The sequence below is a fragment of the Ammospiza caudacuta genome, chromosome 23 (assembly GCF_027887145.1).
Source record: "Ammospiza caudacuta isolate bAmmCau1 chromosome 23, bAmmCau1.pri, whole genome shotgun sequence".
Taxonomy (NCBI): Eukaryota; Metazoa; Chordata; class Aves; order Passeriformes; family Passerellidae; genus Ammospiza; species Ammospiza caudacuta.
In genome coordinates, this window is record NC_080615.1 from 8976295 (window position 1) to 8993654 (window position 17360).

The 17360-nt window shown below is 54.9% G+C and overlaps 1 protein-coding gene across 2 annotated transcripts in view; it reads left to right on the forward strand.

Annotated features, from left to right (window-relative positions):
• ZBTB16 (zinc finger and BTB domain containing 16) overlaps positions 1-17360 on the forward strand; it is a 53269-nt gene extending 35909 nt beyond the window's left edge. For both annotated transcript variants that reach the window (XM_058819084.1, XM_058819085.1), the window contains 4 exons: positions 60-146; positions 13199-13369; positions 15508-15675; positions 15901-17360. In XM_058819084.1, coding sequence (XP_058675067.1) covers positions 60-146; positions 13199-13369; positions 15508-15675; positions 15901-16130 — 656 coding nt within the window. In that variant the 3' untranslated portion in view covers positions 16131-17360. The remainder of the gene's footprint in view (positions 1-59; positions 147-13198; positions 13370-15507; positions 15676-15900) is intronic.

Sequence of the window (17360 nt, forward strand, 5' to 3'; positions counted from 1 at the left end):
ACGCTCAGGTGTGCGTCCTTTGTCCCTGGAGTAACCCTGCTGTCCCTCTCTCTCCCCAGCGGGTGCCAAGGCCCTGGTCTGCGATCAGTGTGGCGCCCAGTTCTCGAAGGAAGACGCCCTGGAGACGCACCGGCAGACGCACACCGGTATGTGGCCTCCCCTTCCACCTTCACTTAGGTGCAGGCTTTAACATTTGGGCTGCCTTTGTCACCCTTTGCCCAACAGAGAGCTGGACCTTCTGCAGTTCCTGCCTCTGTGCTGCCCAGGCAGCCCCAGCTCCTCTTACACTAAAGCACAGCCTAAGGCACCAGTTGGTGCAGTGCTGTTACAGCACTGCTCAGCGTTAACATGGGAAACAATGACAGAACGCACGTGAGGTCGTTTGTCCCCTTTGCAAGCAAAGCTTGTCCCTGTCCAAACACCTCCCAAAAGTTGGTTTCTGCCATGTTTCTGCTCTGGCACTTCCCAACCCTTCAGTGATGCCACCATCAGGAACACAAGGATCTCTTCAGCCTCTTGCAAAAGCTGCCGTGCTTGGGAAAGGTTTGCCTGGGGGAATTCACAGCCGGGCAGACCCAGGTGGAGCCCTTCACCCTCCAAATCCAGAATGGAGCAGGAGAGAGCGCCTGCTCCTCCTGTGCTATATTGGGAGCAGTTTAGCTGAGCACAGGCTCATCTTTCAGTGCTGAAAGCCCTGATAGAAATGCCACTGGCAGTGAGTTTGTGCTCAGGGCTGGCACAGAGAACCCGCCCGACTTCACGCTGGGGGTGTGAGGACGGATGCAAAGTGCTGTGTCACCGGCTGTCACCCGGTAATGGAGCTGTGCTGGCCAAACTCCACTCCATAAATCTTAAAGTACTTGCCCTCCCTGTCCATGCCCTTACAGCTGGAGGCTGGGTTTGGCCATTCCAGGTCTGTTTTGAAGCCCTCTATGCGTAGGCTGAGGAGAAGGGCTGTGAAGGGTCAGCCAGCACAGTGAGGGACTGGCTGCACAGGGCTGAGCAACCCAAGCCCAAGCGGGGCGGTCAAAGTGGCCAAGTAAAAAGCAAATTGCAGCTAGCTCCCCCTTTCCTTCTATTTCCCAGACCCATTGAGCATCATGGGCTGACAAGTGGGAGCCCAGCCATGGAGCTGAATGATGCCTGCACCCCAAACCATCCTGCAGATGCAGAGCAGTTTGGCTAACAACCCTGACATTCCTGTAGGGATTGAACTTGCTTTGGCTGGTGAATCCTTGGGGCTGGACTGTGCCAAAGCTCAAAGAGCAATGGGCAACCAGAGCAGGGGGACACAGTGACCCAGGGGGAGCTTGTCATTATTGCCTCCAGCTGCTTTGAATGATGGTAACACAAAGCCAGGCTGTTGTACATGTGCTGCATCAAGCACTGCTCCTCTCCACAGCAGAAAACTAACACCCCACTTCCTGAGGCAAGGCAAAAAACAAGAATAAATTTAAAAAACAGTTCCTGCTTGTAAGCACGGTGCTGGCAGGGCTGTGTGCAGCCCCACAGACACAGGGCCGAGACGCCCTCTCCGGGTGTGCACTGTCCTTGGCCCCCGTCCCACTGCAATAAGAAAAGCAGCAACTGTTTTGGCTCATCTTCCAGAAGCACAGGCTTGGTGCTGGGGAAGAGAGCATGGAAAATTCCTTACCCTTCTCCTCAAATGTAGAGGAAAAAACAGAATGCCTTGGGATGGCAGCCTGAGTAGCCCCAGGCAGCACCGCTGGGAGTCGGGATGTGCACACGAGCGGTGCTGGTGCTAACGGGCTTTGGGCTCGTGCCGGCGTTTATAAATATCAGAGGTGACTCGTCTCGAGTTTCCTCCCGTGTGCCAAGGCAGTTAGCGCACGGCAGCCGGTGTCAGTCAGCAGGACAGCACAGATTTACTCCTGACCCAGTTTCACGTGGGCATGAGCGACACCCACTATAGAGCATGTTTGCTTCAGCAAGTAGTTGGATTTTTGATTTGTGGGGTTGGCGTGCCCCCGGCCGCGCCACTAAGGATGGAGCAGGACCCTTCACTCTCCCTTGCCCACATCCCCTCGGCGCATTCCCTTCCTACATCCCATACTCTCATCCTCATATCCCTCGTATCCTCTGTCCTGAGACACCGGTAGCAGAAAAGAATTAATAAAACCAACATGTAACTGAAAATTGAAAAGCTCTATATCTCCCCCCCTTTTCTTCCCCCCTGTTTTTTTCTTTTGCTGGGATGTTGGTAACGTTTTGATTTAATAGTTGGCCAAACACAAGGGTCTATTTTATTCAGAGTTTACAGGCCTCAGGGCTGTTATTCCTCCAAATTTAATAGCATTGAAATTGCAGGGTTGGCGATAATTTGCCTATCACTTTCTGCTCTCCCATTGATGTTTATTGTCAGCGGGATGGAATCTCAATCCGATTCACTTAGATAACATGTCTGTTAAACATTTAGATAATTGTGCCATCATTAACTTGTCACATTATTTTAGAGATTCAAAACAGTCGTGCAGTATAAGCGGAGGTACAAAGGGAGAAAGATCTGGCTCGTGAGAGCAGGAACCCGGGAGCAGAGGTGTCAGGATGCCCCCGCGCTGTCTCCCATGGCAAGCGTTGCTCAACGACCGCACGGGGATTTTTAAAAATTTTTAAATTATTTTTGCGTTTTATGCCAGTGCTCTCGGTGTTTTTCCATAGAAGAGCATCCCAGCAACCCCATAACTGTCTTGGGTTTGCCAAGGAATGCGTGGGAGCCCGGAGGAGGTGGTGGGGGCATTGCGCCGGAGCTGCACTGTCACACGGGCGCGCACCACCCCTGTTCTTGGCAAATGTACATCGAGTCAAATTTATTACATATTTGTCTTATCTCCTCACATTTGCTTTGCTTTCTCTGTCTCAAAATGGTTCCAGCCCAAAACCTTGCAGTGATGCTGCAGATGTATGGCACACTGCTACTTCCAGTGTGGAAATTACAGATTTTGAGCAAGTGGAACATAACATGTGAGTTTGGTGATGTGAGCTATAAATCACACTGAGAAACAAATTCTGTTCGCCTCACACTCGGTGTGGCACCATGATTAATGGTCAGGCCAGGGCTTCACTGGGATGCTGGCATGACTCTGCCAGTGGCTGGGGCTTGTCCCAGTGGTGCCACTGGCCACCAACAGCCATCTGCAATGTCCCTGCTCCAGCAGCAGATTTGGGAGATGCTGTTTGTGGCTTGTCCTGCTGCATCCTCTTCCACAGTTGGATCAAAGCAATGGCACAAGCAGCCAGCACAAGCAGCTGGCACACCTCCTTACCAAAACCAGCCTGACATCTTCTGGGGCTGCCTGTGACTTTCTGTTACTGTTTCACAGGACTCAGGAGGGTTTTCTGAGAGCAACCCAATGAGACTTTGGGGGGAAATACCTCTGGATCGTGCTTTTCTCCATAGCTAGAGATAACGCACTGTAGCACTAAGTATGCTTAGAGGTAATTATCCCTGTGCAGCCCCAGCGGGGGAGGATGTGCTGGCGATGCCATGTGAAGTGGACAGTCGATGCTTCGCACATTTTCTCTTGGTGCAAGAGTGGATTCTGGATGCTCAGGTGCCGGCCTCAGCTCACAGAGGGTCTGGGGGCAGTGGGTCCTAGGGCCGCAGCACAGAGCCCCTTTGTCTGACAGTAATGTCCTGTGACAGCACTTGAAATCTGAGTCCTGGCGCGCATTCCTGCAGCCGGGAATCTCCCTGCCTCCCAAACCACGGCTGCCCTTGCCACTTTGACAGCAAATGGCAGCAAGAGTTCCCTGTGCTCCTTGGTGCACACATGGGGAAATGTGAGGCCAGGCATCGTGCAAGCTGGTGGAGTCACCAAAAGCAGCGAGGAGGTGGGAGCGTGGCGGAGCCATGCAGCCACGATGGCATCGGGGCCAATGGTCTGCCTTTAATTTTCCTGTGCAAATACTATTTAAAGCACGATGAGAAAAGCCCTCTCACTAAGCTACGGAGAAATCTTTCTTGTCCTTTAATTCTAGATGAAGGGGATTAGTGTGAACATATTTAACCTCTGACCCATGGACAAAAGCATTATCAAATTTAGTTGCCAAGTGGCTCCCCATTTAACCAAACCAGTGCGGTATCACTGCAAGATTTTTCCCTCCCTCCCTTGAAAGCTTTAACATCTATTGTTGCCCTGGAGTACCGGAGGGCCTTGGCTGCCTTCCTTTGCTGGCATACAGGGTGCTGGTCAGAGTCCCATAGGGGAGCACAGCATGACGTGGTACTCACTGCTAGAACCCACGAAGGCTTCACAAAGCCAGCCTCCCAAAAAGAAAAGCCTTCTGTAAATGGGGCTGGTTTCTGCATGCCCAACTCAGTGCTGGCCATGTGCTGGCCTGTGGTGGCACAGAGGATGCTTGGCCATCTCTCCAGAGCACAGAGAGGGGTCTCTGTCCCCCTTTGCTCTGGAGCACAAGGGATCAGCTATGGCAAGCTTGAGGATGCTCGGCATTTCCATGCTGGGCTTTATAAAAGAGGGATGAAGCACGGTCTGAGAGGCGGCCGGGGTCTCCTGGTCCAGCAGAGGAATGCCGAGAGGGGCCTCCCGTCAGGAGCCGGTGTCCGTTTACAGTGCATCTCTCATAAACCCGGCGGCGGGGGCGAGGGCAGGGGGACCGGCCCTCCTGGTATGTGATTGATTATCTGGTATTTATGCCATTGAGGACTTTTCAGCGGCTCGGGGTCAGGGGGTCATCTCATGTGTCTTGCTGCAAATCCGCTTCCTTTTGTACAGTGCGGGCTGGGTGAGCAGACACACAAAAACAGCTTTTTCTTTTCCTTGGGAAAAAGGGGAGGGGGGCGGGCTGGTGTCAATGAATTTTTTTTTTCAGCCTTTCCTGAATAGTGTCCTTTTTAATTCCAAAGAACTTTTAATTAAAAGTAGCAGGAAAGTTCATCTCGACAAGGTTTAACTTACCTTAGCAGTTACTTTTGTCCCCCAGGATTCACGTCTCCCCGCTGTACAAAAACTCCCAACAACTGGGGGCCAGGCCGCGCTCGGTGCCGCTCCACATCTCCCCGGCTTTGCCGATGGGGCCTTTTCATCTTTTCTCTTTTTTTAATGATGGGGGTGCAGGAATAATAAGCAGATGCTGCGAGTCCCGGCTTTGTGCCTCACGGCAGCCGGTCGCTCCAGTGGCCAGGCTCTGCCAGGCAGCCGCCTCAGCACCAAAAAGGTCATTTTGCTGTTGGGGTGTGAGTCAGGGCTTCGTGGCAGCTCCGTGGGGCTGGAGGGTGCCAGAATGGTGCCACCTTGAGCAGGAGAGCTGCACGAGTGGAACGGACTGGCAATGGGCAGGTGGTGCCCTCTGCCAGCTGGGATGATGGCAGTGGTGATGGTGATAGTGGTCTCCATGGAAAGACCCCTTGGTCTCCTCACCAAAACTCTTTTTTTGGGAGATGGAGCAGTTTCAGTTAAACAACAGTTCAGAAGTAGTGGGGGAGAGCTCAGGGTTTTCAGCAGAAAGTCAGATTGTTTTGTCAGCTGATTTCAGTCCAATTTCCAACTGGGAAGAGGAAATCTGGGAAGCTGGTGCAATGATGATGAGTATGTGTGACAGCTTCCATCTGATGCAGTGGCCAGAAATGCCACCGTGATTTGCCCCAGAGAAACTGGTGGTGGTTGCCCCAGAGAAACTGGTTCTCAGGAAGGGCAGAGGTGTCCCAATGCACAGCTTCCTTGGGAATAGCAAGGTTGAATCTGGCATTCTCCAGAATGGTGTGAGCTTAGGGGAAAGCAGCACAAAAGGAAGGTGTTGCACATAGATGTTCAGATACCAGGTTACTGCATTTGGCCAGGTGATGTGCTTTGCCAGGAAAGGGGGCAGTTTTCTATCGGTGCCTTTAGGGCTGGAACAACTGAGTGATGGTTTTTGCCAAGGATGATCATGAATGGGTTTAATATGTATTGATATATTTTGATAGATATTCAGTACAATAAAAAGGCTTTGGGGTTACCCCTTTGCTGGGAGGATGTGCCTCCAACTTCAGCCAGAAGGCTTTAGGGACTACAAATGGCTTCAAACAACTGTTTGGCCTGAAAAAATGGAAATTGGGCAGGACAGCACAGCGCACCATAGGTGTGAAGTGTCCACAGTGCAATCCCAGGCTAGAAGCATTAAAAGCTCAGGAACTTCCCACCTCCCCCAGCCAGGAGGTGGAAATGCAATAAAAAGGATTGGCCCTTAAAAGCTCCCTCTGCCCGGCTTGCGTAGCACTCAGTTTCTTCGGGAAGAAGAGGAAACACTGCTAAGGCTCTGTCAGTGTGGGCTGGGGTGATGCTGAACACATCCCTTCCTTCCAAGCCTGGGGACCCCATTCAGGGAGTAGACCAGGGAGCAGAGGCAGCACTTTCCAGTGCTGGAAGAAGGGATTAGGCATGCAGCACTCCCGGGTGGCTTGTTCTGGGGACAGGGGTGTGTCTGGACCAGTGCTGTCCCCCAAGAGCATCCCGCACAGGCCTGGGGCTGCCCGTATCCCTTGGGTTGCACCTCCATGGTGTGCTCAGCACCCTGCCCTGGAGATGGGGACACGCTGCTGTCCCCCAGGGCAGCTGATCCCACACCCTCCAGAAGCACCTTTCCCGCTGAAGGCCCCGTTTGGGCCCACAGGCAGCGCGGGTCCAGCTGCCGCCGTGATTGACGCAAAGCCAGTCTATAAATAAAGTCTTTCTCTCCTCTCATAAAGACTTTGCGGTTTAGTTTGCTTTCAAGGTCAAGATCAGACCTTTCTAAATAAACACATATCAAAGGATCATTAGCGGAGCAGCACTGTTAAATTGAGATATTAACTTCTGTCAGCCGCGCGTTTCCTTTTTGTTCTGTAACTCGCGACTGCAGCGGGTTTTTATTATTTTGGCCCTAGGCAGTAGCATCTGGCTTCTGTAGAGACTGTAAAAATTAAAAAGCAACACAAATCATTGCGAGAGAAAAGCAGTAAATTCAATGATAAGAATTTAAAATTAAGATGTTTCGGCGCTTTTATATTCTGCAAAACATGAAACGAATGAGTTGTGTGCCTGTTGCCATAAAGCCACCGCCGCTAATCGTCGCCGGGCTCCTTCCCTCCCCGCACGTGCCCCCATAATGACCGTGCCTGAGCAATGGCAGCAAACACGGTGAGGGAAGGTGGTGATGATGGCAATGGGGACAGTGATGGAGATGGAGGGTGGTGGGGAGGGCACAACTGGGCATGGGGGAGCAACGGGCCACCAAAAGGGAGGCGAGAGGGGGATGCTCTTGTCCCACCATGCTCAAAGGAAGAGAGAGGGCAAGCTACGAGGGTGTGACTAATGAGCCAGTTCACGAGGATACGGGACCACATTGTCCCCCAGGTCCAGATGGCCCCTGGAATAAATCACCCCCAGCAGGCATGAGCTGCCCATGCCAGGGCTGCAGCTCAGGGCCTGGCACGCATTGCCCAGGCTGCTGCGGGCACCAGCACCCCATACATCCTCCATGTGCATCCTGCCTGGGCTGTGGGGAGAGCAGGAGTGTGGCTGGGTGGGAAGCAGCCCTGTGCATCACTGCAGGAGCAAAAAATGAGGCATTTCTTTGGGGGGTTTGTTAATCCCCTGTGCTTGCAAGGTCAATGTTGTACAACTGCTCTGAAACGCCAGTTTTCCTCAGTGTTTGTAAAAGGGTGAGCTGGCATGGAGGCAGCAGGCAGTGCCAGAAGCTTGGCCTGGCCTCCTGTTGCAGTGGAGTGTCCACATCCAGCCCAAGAGGAAAACCAGCAGGGGCAGGAGAGCAGGCGGCGTCAGCTGCTTTTTAAGAATTAATTTTCCATAGTCGGTTAAAGTTGGGAAGAAAGCTGTGCTATCTCTAAGTAAATAATAATAATCAAACAAATGCCCCCTTGGGAAAAGTTGCCTTCCATAAAGATGTTAATTAGCACAGAAGCTGAGCTGTGGAGTCCAGAGGCAGGCTTTGAAACTGGGATGATTTGGTGACTCTGGTACAAAATGCACACATTTCCTGTGTTTATCTTATGGGGGTTTTCCCCCCTTTCTCCAGTGAACCATGAAGGTTGTAGGGGCTGTTTGACTCAGCACAGTAATGAATGCCATCACCTCTCAGTAGCACTGGAGTGGGTGGCACCACACAACACGGCTCTGCACAACACCCCTACATCCAGGCTGGCATCTGCAGATGTTGTGTCCCAGCAGCAGCATTCAGGGAGGGCTCCTTTGCACCTGCCTGTGGGTGCACTTCGGTGCTGCCACCAAAAACACCACTTTGGGTTTCATAATCATCCTGAAAACAGAATCCGAAACTGGGCTGGTTTTCTTACCCTGCACATGCATCCACCATCATCCTGGGGCAACATCCCCTGAGTCCTGCAGCCTCAGTGCTGGTGCTACCCAGGCTGAGTTGGTGCCTGCTTTTCAACTCAGTGACAGCAGGATGTGCACCGTGTTCCCGGGGTCCCTTGTGGAAAGCTGAGCTGGGCACCTTCAGGCTGTCCTTCAGGCCAGCTCTGTCTGAGCTTGGGCGCTGGAGCTGTGAGAGGATGCTCCAGGCAATGGGCCCCTTGCCCGCCCTGTTGCCTCTGCCAGCCTTCCTGTGGGCAGGGCTGAAAGGGAGGGCTCTGTGCCACTCTCTGTGCCCCTCAAGGGAGGGCTCTGTGCCGCTCTGTGGCCCCCACTGCCAGTGGCACCCTCCTCCCCAGTGCTGCTCTTCCTGCAGCTCCCCTGCAGCAGCAGCCAGCAGTGTTGGCTGGGAGGCAGAGGCTGGTAGAGAGCCTTTGACGTGCTGACAAAAACCATCAGATGTCCCTGAAATCTCATCTCAGGAGTGCCAACAGCCTTTGGGCTCCTGCTTTGCATGGCCAGGATGTTTCGGAGCCGCTCGCCTTTGTTGTAAGGACAGCAGCAGTGTCGGGTCACCTCTGGCACATGAACCGTGTGAGGCATGATGTTAAACATGAGCTGTGAAGGAGGGAGCCTTGTGGAAGACCCTGAATTATCAGGACCTGAGGTGAGGGTTTGGAGGTTTCAGGGTGCATGAGGCAGCAACAGGCTCTGTCAGCATCCTTAGACATGAGCATGCTCATGCCCCTGATAATGCTGGAGCCTTCCCAGTGTGCCCCTCCACAGCCTTTCATTCCGTGCTCCTGATTATTTCGGCAGTGGATGGATCTGCTCATTTTTCAAGTCTGATAACATGGGTCTGAGGGCAGGCAGGGAAAGATGGCAGCGTTATGAAGAGGACTCAGGGAGGGGCAGTTTGGTTTGCACATCTCGATGTTGGTGCCACGAGCCTGGGGACTGCCAGCCCCGTGCTGCCACCCTGCTGGGGCTCAGTGGGGATGATGGCTTCACCAGCATGGTGGCACCACTCCCTTTGTCCCCTCTGCCCTGCTGCCACAGCATCCCCGAGTCACCCCATTCCCAGGCACACAGCAGGTCTGGGCTTGGCACTGCTGCCAGGGGCTCTGGGGGGCCAGCACACGCACGCGTGCTCCAGCATGGGGGGAAAAACTTGAAGTCAAATGTCTGAAAGTCAGATCCCTTTTTAGTATGAATTTGCTGTATCTCATTCTAAGCACTAATTCCAATTTAATTGCAAGTGGCCTGAAGCCTCTTCAATAGGAGTAACAAATGGTTTGATTTTGTAAACTTCATCAGACTGCATTTTAAATGCGACACACTAGCCCGGCTCGAATGCCAATGAAGCACTGAAGTAGCTCTCTGTTTACTAATTATCCGTTTTTACTTCAAGCCACGCTGGCTGGCTTGTCTGATTAAATCGGATTTGTGGGATAGAGAACAGCTAGCAGAGTTTTCTCTATAGTAAACGAGATTGAAACTATGGCCCGCCTGGCTGCACACTGTAAATTATATTTCCTTTTAAAGGGGACGTGTCGCCTTTCTCCTGCAGTGCACCTCCCGCATCCATAAACTCCACCAGGGCCCAGTGCGAGGCAGACCCACCCCGCCCTGCCTCCCTGAGCCGTGCCACGCCGGTTTTTAGCCGGGTTCCTGCTCCGCAGAGGCGGCGGTGGGGGCGGCGCTGCAGCATCCATCCCTCGCTGTGGCTCGGACGGACGGGGCGCGCTGTCACACGGCGCGTCCTGCTCGTCATCACGTCCCTGCCGGCTGCGCTGCTTTGGGACCGAGCTGCTGGAGAACAGGGAGGGATGTGCATCTCCGGCCTTGCAGCCGTAGGGTTTTCCCTCCCTCCATCAAGCCTATCCCACTAAAAATCAGTTTTGGGACCACCTTGTATTGAAGAAGACCCTGCGAGATGTGGCCAGCACACTTACCAGGAGACCGCCTAACACCCAAATCACTCCAGCTTCCACCTCGGAACCCTGTGGCAGTGCTAACAGCTGCCCCACTAGCGGCTTTCAGCTGCTGGCACAGCACTGGCTCTGGCAGGGACACAGAAACTGGGGATGGTGGGCAAAGGTGGCAGCTGAACGCAGCGTGCGGGGCTGTGCCTAAACCTTCCCAGTTGCTAAGACTTCAATTCTGCGAGCTTGACCTACGCCGCCCCTTCCCTCGGTATCTATCTTTGTGCCCAGGGGCTTTTTATATTTTAATTTGCTTTTGAACGTCCTGCAAAATTAATGGCGTGCTCGGGGCCATTGTGCTGTGTACAGTAGAGGGACGGGCCCTCGGCGCCCGCCGAGAGCCAGCGCGTTTCCCGGGGAATGAATTGCTCGCCCGCCTTCACCCCTTTTAATTGTTGACAGTAAAAAGCGTTTAAATGCTGCTTAATTTGTAATCATCTTCCTGCAAAAAGGGGAGAAACCATTAAAATGTCAGGGAAATGAATAAATCCGTCTCTCACTGATTTGGGGCGGCAGCATTTCTTTATCAGGGGTGATTTTTCTTCCAATGGCTGAGGGCTGGCTCGGGGCTTCTGTGGCTGGAGCCCAGGCATGCACTCACGACAGGACACAGGGCTGAGTCCTGTGGCACCCAGTGTGGCACCCTCTCAAGAGTTTTGCCGGTTTTCCCCACTTCCCATCCTTCCTCCAGAGGTGTGACATAGTTGGCATCTAGCCTAAAGAAAACCAAGCAGCTTGGAGGCCGGCAGTGGGACGGTACCCAGCAGCGGTGCCTGCCGCGCCCCTTGGCTGCTGGAGAAAGTCACCTGCGGAGCCTCAGGGCAGGGAACAAGCCCTGCCTGAGCCCCGTGTCCCGCCGCGGGGCTCGGTGCTGGGATGCGGGGCCACCTCCCAGTGCTCCACCTCTGCGCCCGGCCGGTGTCAGCCTTTGTGTCACGCAGATGCTCTGCTCTCAGAGCTCAACTGGAAACGTGCGCCTTCGCAGGCCATGCCAGTACACGCTGACATCCCAGTCCGGGGTGTTTATTTACTGATACATTACTTGAAGAAGAAAAGGAAGAGGAGAAATCAACCTGGCCCTTTGCAGGTCTCAGGAAGCGGCACCTGGGGGATGCCCGGCTCCAGCTCCAGCCCCGTCCCCCATGCGTGCACGAGGCAGCTCGTCCCCATCGCTGTGGCTGCTGGAGTCAGCCCATTTTTATTTTTTTTTCAAGCGGGGGCCAATTAGTTTCACAAATGAGGGCCCTGCGGTGCCAGGGAGGATTTGTTACGGCCCCGCGCGCCGGCCCGGCGGCATTGTCCTGCCCTCCGCCCCCACGGGAGCCCATTGTCCCCGGCCCCAGCGGGGGCTGCTGGCGGCAGATTTATCGGGGCCGGCGTCCCGCCGGCCGGGGCCTCCGCTCCGCAGCTGGCCGCGGCGCTGGGGGCTCAGCCCCGGGGACCTTTGACCCGTCCTGCTGTCACCGCCGGGGCCGCCGAGGGCCGCGGGGCCACATACCTCTTGGGATTTGCTGCGCGCTGCCCGTTCGGGGCTGCCTGCCTTTTTTTTTTTTTTCCTTAATTTTTTTTTTTGTCTTGGGAGCGTTTTGTCCGCAGCTGCGTGGGGGGCACATGAGCCCACAACCCCCCGGGATAAATCCCTGCTGAGGGAGAAAGGCAGCTCCCATGCGGGGCCACCTCTCTTGCTGCTTTAATTCCCATTTCACTGGGGATTTTTTCAGATTTCAGAGCATTTTAGGGTAGCCCAGTGCAAGGCTGAGATTGAGCATCTTCCCAGGCGGCCTCTGCGTCCCCAGCAGGACAGAGCTGACCACGAGGTGCCACCACACCTGGGTGGGTGATGGCACGATGCCAGAGCAGGTGATGTGTGAACCAGGATGCCCTCCGGGATGCCCGTTGCCCATGGCTCCCAAGCTGGAGGTGTGGGTCTGCCCAGGAGCATCCTTCCCTGTGCCCTGCCTGCGTGCCACTGACAGTGCTGCTGCCCATCGTGTCCCTGCCCCGTGGTGCTGTGGTCCTGGTGGTGTCCCTGGTGTTGGTTTTGGTAGCCTGGCAAGCAGCCCTCTGCCCCTGCTGTTCCTGAAGGCTGCACGGATTTGTTGGTTACCTTGAACATCTTGTGCTGCTAATGAATTGCTAATACTATTTTCTAGCTAATTTTATTTCCATAGTCCTCACATTTTAATGTCTCCAAAAAGCGAGCATTTATTTGCTTAATCTTCCTGTGTAATACAATTTGCAGTGACTCACAGTTCTGAACAATCAGCTATGCATAAGCGAAAACAAACTGTTTAAGGCTAGAGGTCTGAGGTGTTTATGGACGGGGTACGAGCACCTGGGTTGGGGTTTTGTCCCTGTTGTGTTGCTGCAGCCAGGTTTGTACCCAAGAGTGATGGTATGGAGCTTGGATCTGCCTTGGGGCTCGGGGCCACATGCAGCACAAGGGGTGGGCACGTCCCCCTCTCACATCCTGCCTTGCTCCCCTCCCCAGGGCAGCTTCATGGGGCGCTTCTTGGGGTCCCCTTTGCCCTGGGCACCACAAGGTCTGAGCTCAGCAGCTCTCAGAGGTGTGTGGGGAGACAGCAATCACCCAACAGCTGCCTTGTGTTTGGGCGTCCCTCGGCATCGCCAGGGCTCCCAGCTGCCTCCAGTGCAATGCAAGAACTTCTCCTCTTCAGCTCTTTCCCTCACTGGGCCAGTGTCAGCAGGGTCGGGGTGGCCAGGGACTCCCAACGGCGCCCAAAGCCCTGCAGCTCTTGGGGTCCCTTCTGCTGCCCGAGCATCCCTGCTGCCACTGTGGGGGAGTGGGACCCCCCCACAGTGGGGTGGTGGGCCGGGGGTGCCAGGCAGTGCCTAAGCAGGGTCTCTCCTCTCGCACAGGTACAGACATGGCCGTTTTCTGCCTGCTGTGCGGCAAGCGGTTCCAGACGCAGAGCGCCCTGCAGCAGCACATGGAGGTGCACGCTGGGGTGCGCAGCTACATCTGCAGCGAGTGCAACCGCACCTTCCCCAGCCACACCGCGCTCAAGAGGCACCTGCGCTCCCACACAGGTACGGCAGGGGACTCGGGCTGGGGCAGCCGGGACACGCTCCTTCCCCACGCCTAGAAAGGAAATAGGGGGAAGAGAGGTGGTTTGTGTTTAAAAACTGTGGAGGTGCCTGAAGTGGCTTGGATTTGAAAAACAAAACAGAAAAAAAAAAAGCTGTGTGTAATAAGTTGATCTGGTCTGAGGCGGCACGCCCCTAAGAGTGACCTTCTTAGGGGGTGTGCGATCATATCCGCCTCATCAGCTTACGGCGGTAGATGCACATAATCAGCTGGTGCTCAGCCCTAATGGGATTAGGGCGACCTGCGCTACGTGTAGCTGGTGCTGCCGTGGCCCCTCTGGGGCAGGGCTGGGCTGCAGGATTGCCGAGCGGGAGAGCCCGGCTTGGCCACCTTACGCCGTGTCCTCAAAGCGCCCGCGCCGTGTCCTCAGCTCCTCCGACAGCATCCCCGGGCAGCTCCGTGGTCCTGGCCATATCGTCAGCGCCGTCATTCGGGGCCAGTCACAAAACACCCCTGAAAGAGCTGGCTCCTGGGGGACGAGCAGGACCGTGCAGGATCACAGCCAGTGCCACGGATCTTCACAGCTGCCTGGGTGAAGCACTACTCACCCATCCTTTGCCCACACAAGTGCAAGGCTCATGTGCCCTCCTTGACACCACTGTTGTTGCTGACAGGGAACAAAATGTATCCTGAGGAGGGATGCTCCTTTTCTTTCTCTTGTCAGGCAGGGGCCATGCACACAATCTCCAAAAGGGACGTAAAGGTGGCTGCTGGGGGTTGTGCGGGTGGTGTCACAGAGGGTCGCTCTGTGCAGCCTGTGGCTGGCAGCTGCCAGACCCACACGTGGGCTAGGGGTCCCGATGTGGAAATGGGAATCCTGTGTCGATGATAAGCATGTTAATGCTGAGTGCTGGAGCTATTTATAGCCAGTAATCCGGTGACCTGGGCTGCGGGTCAGGCTGCGCGTGTCCCACCCCAACCTCTGCCGCTTTAGTAGCTCCCGGCTGTGAAAAAACACTGGGATCATCGGCGCTTTAGGAGCGTTTAATCGTGCCGTGTGGTGCCGTCCTGCACAGCTGCAGGATGCTCCCTCTTATCCCAGGGCCAGGGTGCTCCAGGGGCTCAGGCTCCCCTGAAAAGTGGGCGGATAGAAATGCTGGCTGCCTCTGACTGAAAAATCTGTCTTTGACTGTAGGATCAAAAGCCAAAGTGGCAGTTTGGAGCTGGGCATGGGAGGGGAAAGTCAACAACGGCCACAGGCACCGCCTGCCTTGCCTTTGGAGGGGGGCTCTGAGCTGCATCCCGAGCATCCTCCTCCCCCCAGGTGCCCAGGCAGCAGCTGCAGGAGGGGCGAGGGGCCACAGAGCTGGGCTGCGGCAAATGGGGAGAGAGTAAAATATCATTTTAAAGAGGAAGCGAAAGCACAGGCATGTGAGTATATAACGAGAAGGACAATTTATGCCCAGGCACGAGTGCAGTTTGACACGGGGATAATGAAAAAACGTAGGTCATTGTGGATGACTTAAGCCTTCACAGCTGAAGAAAATGTATGAAATGCGGGGAACATTACACGCTTGGCAGCTCCGCACATCTGCAGCAGGACAAGTGAAATACAGTTCGCCATTCTTTACCATAAACTGTGCTTGTAGGATATGCGGCACAGAGAAATTGTAATTACAGTGACAAGACAAATCAGTAATATTTAAATATTCATGAACAAAGTCTCGGACGATCAATCTATCTTTATTGTCCTTGCCTTCGCGGCTGTAATAAATAAGTAGCTGGAGCCCTCACCTTTCCTTCAAATCATTCTGCCTTTGGTGCCAAACCAGAGTTCATTTATCAGCCGCCTGGTCTAGAGTGTGGGAGATGCCCAGGGCTGGGTCTGTGCTGGTGCTGCTGGGTGAAAAACCTGGAAAATTGGTGGTGGGAGGGTTGCAGCACGCTCCAGTCTCTACCGTGCCTCAGACCCGAGCATCCTCTGTACAGGAGGGTCTGTGCACGGAGGGACCAGCACACTGCACTGGGGAGCCTGGGACGCTCTGTCCTCAGGATGGCTGCCCAGGGTAAAAAGGCTTTGGAGCTATTTTTGGTGTGGCACAGCAGTCACGGCAGCCCTGACCCCGGCATGTGCTTGCAGGTGACCACCCCTACGAGTGCGAGTTCTGCGGCAGCTGCTTCCGGGACGAGAGCACGCTGAAGGGCCACAAGCGCATCCACACCGGGGAGAAGCCCTACGAGTGCAACGGCTGCGGCAAGAAGTTCAGCCTCAAGCACCAGCTGGAGACCCACTACCGAGTCCACACAGGTACCTGCTGGGGTGTCTGGCAAGGACAGACTGGTGGAAGGGCTGGCATGTGGACCAGGGTGGCAGCCAGGCATAACAAATCTGCGATGCGCCGGCATGTCACTATTGTAAACAGGGATCAATAGTCACATCGGTTCTGCTGCTCATTCCATGGTTATCAGCTGTGCCCACTGCGGCAGCATTGAGCTGGGCAGTTGGTTAGCACTGACACCCTGTATCCCACAGGTGAGAAGCCCTTCGAGTGCAAGCTGTGCCACCAGCGCTCCCGGGACTACTCGGCCATGATCAAACACCTCCGGACCCACAATGGCGCTTCCCCTTACCAGTGCACCATCTGCCTGGAGTACTGCCCCAGCCTCTCCGCCATGCAGAAGCACATGAAGGGCCACAAACCAGAGGAGATCCCCACTGACTGGCGGATAGAGAAGACCTATCTCTACCTCTGCTACGTCTAAGGGAGGAGGCAGAGGGGCAGCAGGGCCAAGTGGCAGATGACTGGGCAAAAAAAAATCCCACCAAACCCACAGCATCCATGGCCTTGTTTGTTTTCAGTTCTCATTCGTTTCTTCTCGCCGGAAGGATCCTGCAGCTCATGCCGGACCAAGGGACACACCGGCCCCTTCTCCAGCCCCATCCACACTGCTGTCCCAGTTGCTCATGCGCCTGCTGCCCTTTCACCCTTGCTGCAGGGCAGATTTCACCCTTTGAACCCCTAGCCAGGCCCACCGTCACCCTTGGCACTGGCCACTGGTGCTGCTGGGAAGACCATGTAGGAAAGAGGCGCTTCCCTGAAAGTGTGTGTACAGCTAGTGCTCTGGGAAGGCTTTCATTCCTGGTGTCCTGTCACTGCATAGACCCTGCCGTGCATGCCCTGCAGAGTCCCTGAGCTCCCATGTGGGCTTGGGCCCCATTCTGGCAGGTTCTCATGCTCCCAGGCTGCAGCATCGCAGGCAGGAGAGCACAGTGCCCTGTGAGCCACAAGTGCTTTGGCAGGAGTGTCCTGGGGGCATCCTGGCCAGAGGAGGGTGTTTGGGACACGGAGCCAGCTGGGAGCCAGGCTGCCTTGAGGTGTTGCCTGGTGTCCCGGTGGGCTCAGGGGCACAGGATGCTGCTGCTCTCCCCATGACCAAAGACGTCTCTATGCATTTCTCCCTCCTTCCCTGCCTTCCCGGGGCAAGGGTGAAGCCCCTCATGGGGAGATGCAGCTGGTTTGGTGATATGCAGTCAGTGCCAGTGTTGGAGCTGTTAGTGTGTGGCATCACTCCGAATGCAGGGATCCTCTTTTCTTCTGCTGATTTGGGGCACCTGGAAGGTGCCAAGTGTGGGGTTTTTTGCCCAGCCCTCAGCCACAGGAGCCCACAAGTAAGGGGTGCCCTGTGGCAGGCGGCTTTGCTCGCCGCTTTTTTTGCTTTCTGTTTGGGTTTTTTTGAACTTTCTTTTGGAATATTTCCGCATTTAGCACATTTTACTTGAAATTACCTCATTTTTTTGTGACCTCATGAGCTTTTATTGATTTGGGAGGGACAGGGGTTGGCATGGCTGGGGTGCACCAGCCACGTGCCCAGCATTGGTGGTGGAGAGGTGGTGGGGCACTGGTGTCCCTGCCAGACTCCTGTTGTGCATTATCCTTACCAAAACTGGTATTTTTTGCCTGGCCCCATGGGGCTGGGGGTGTTGGTTCTGAA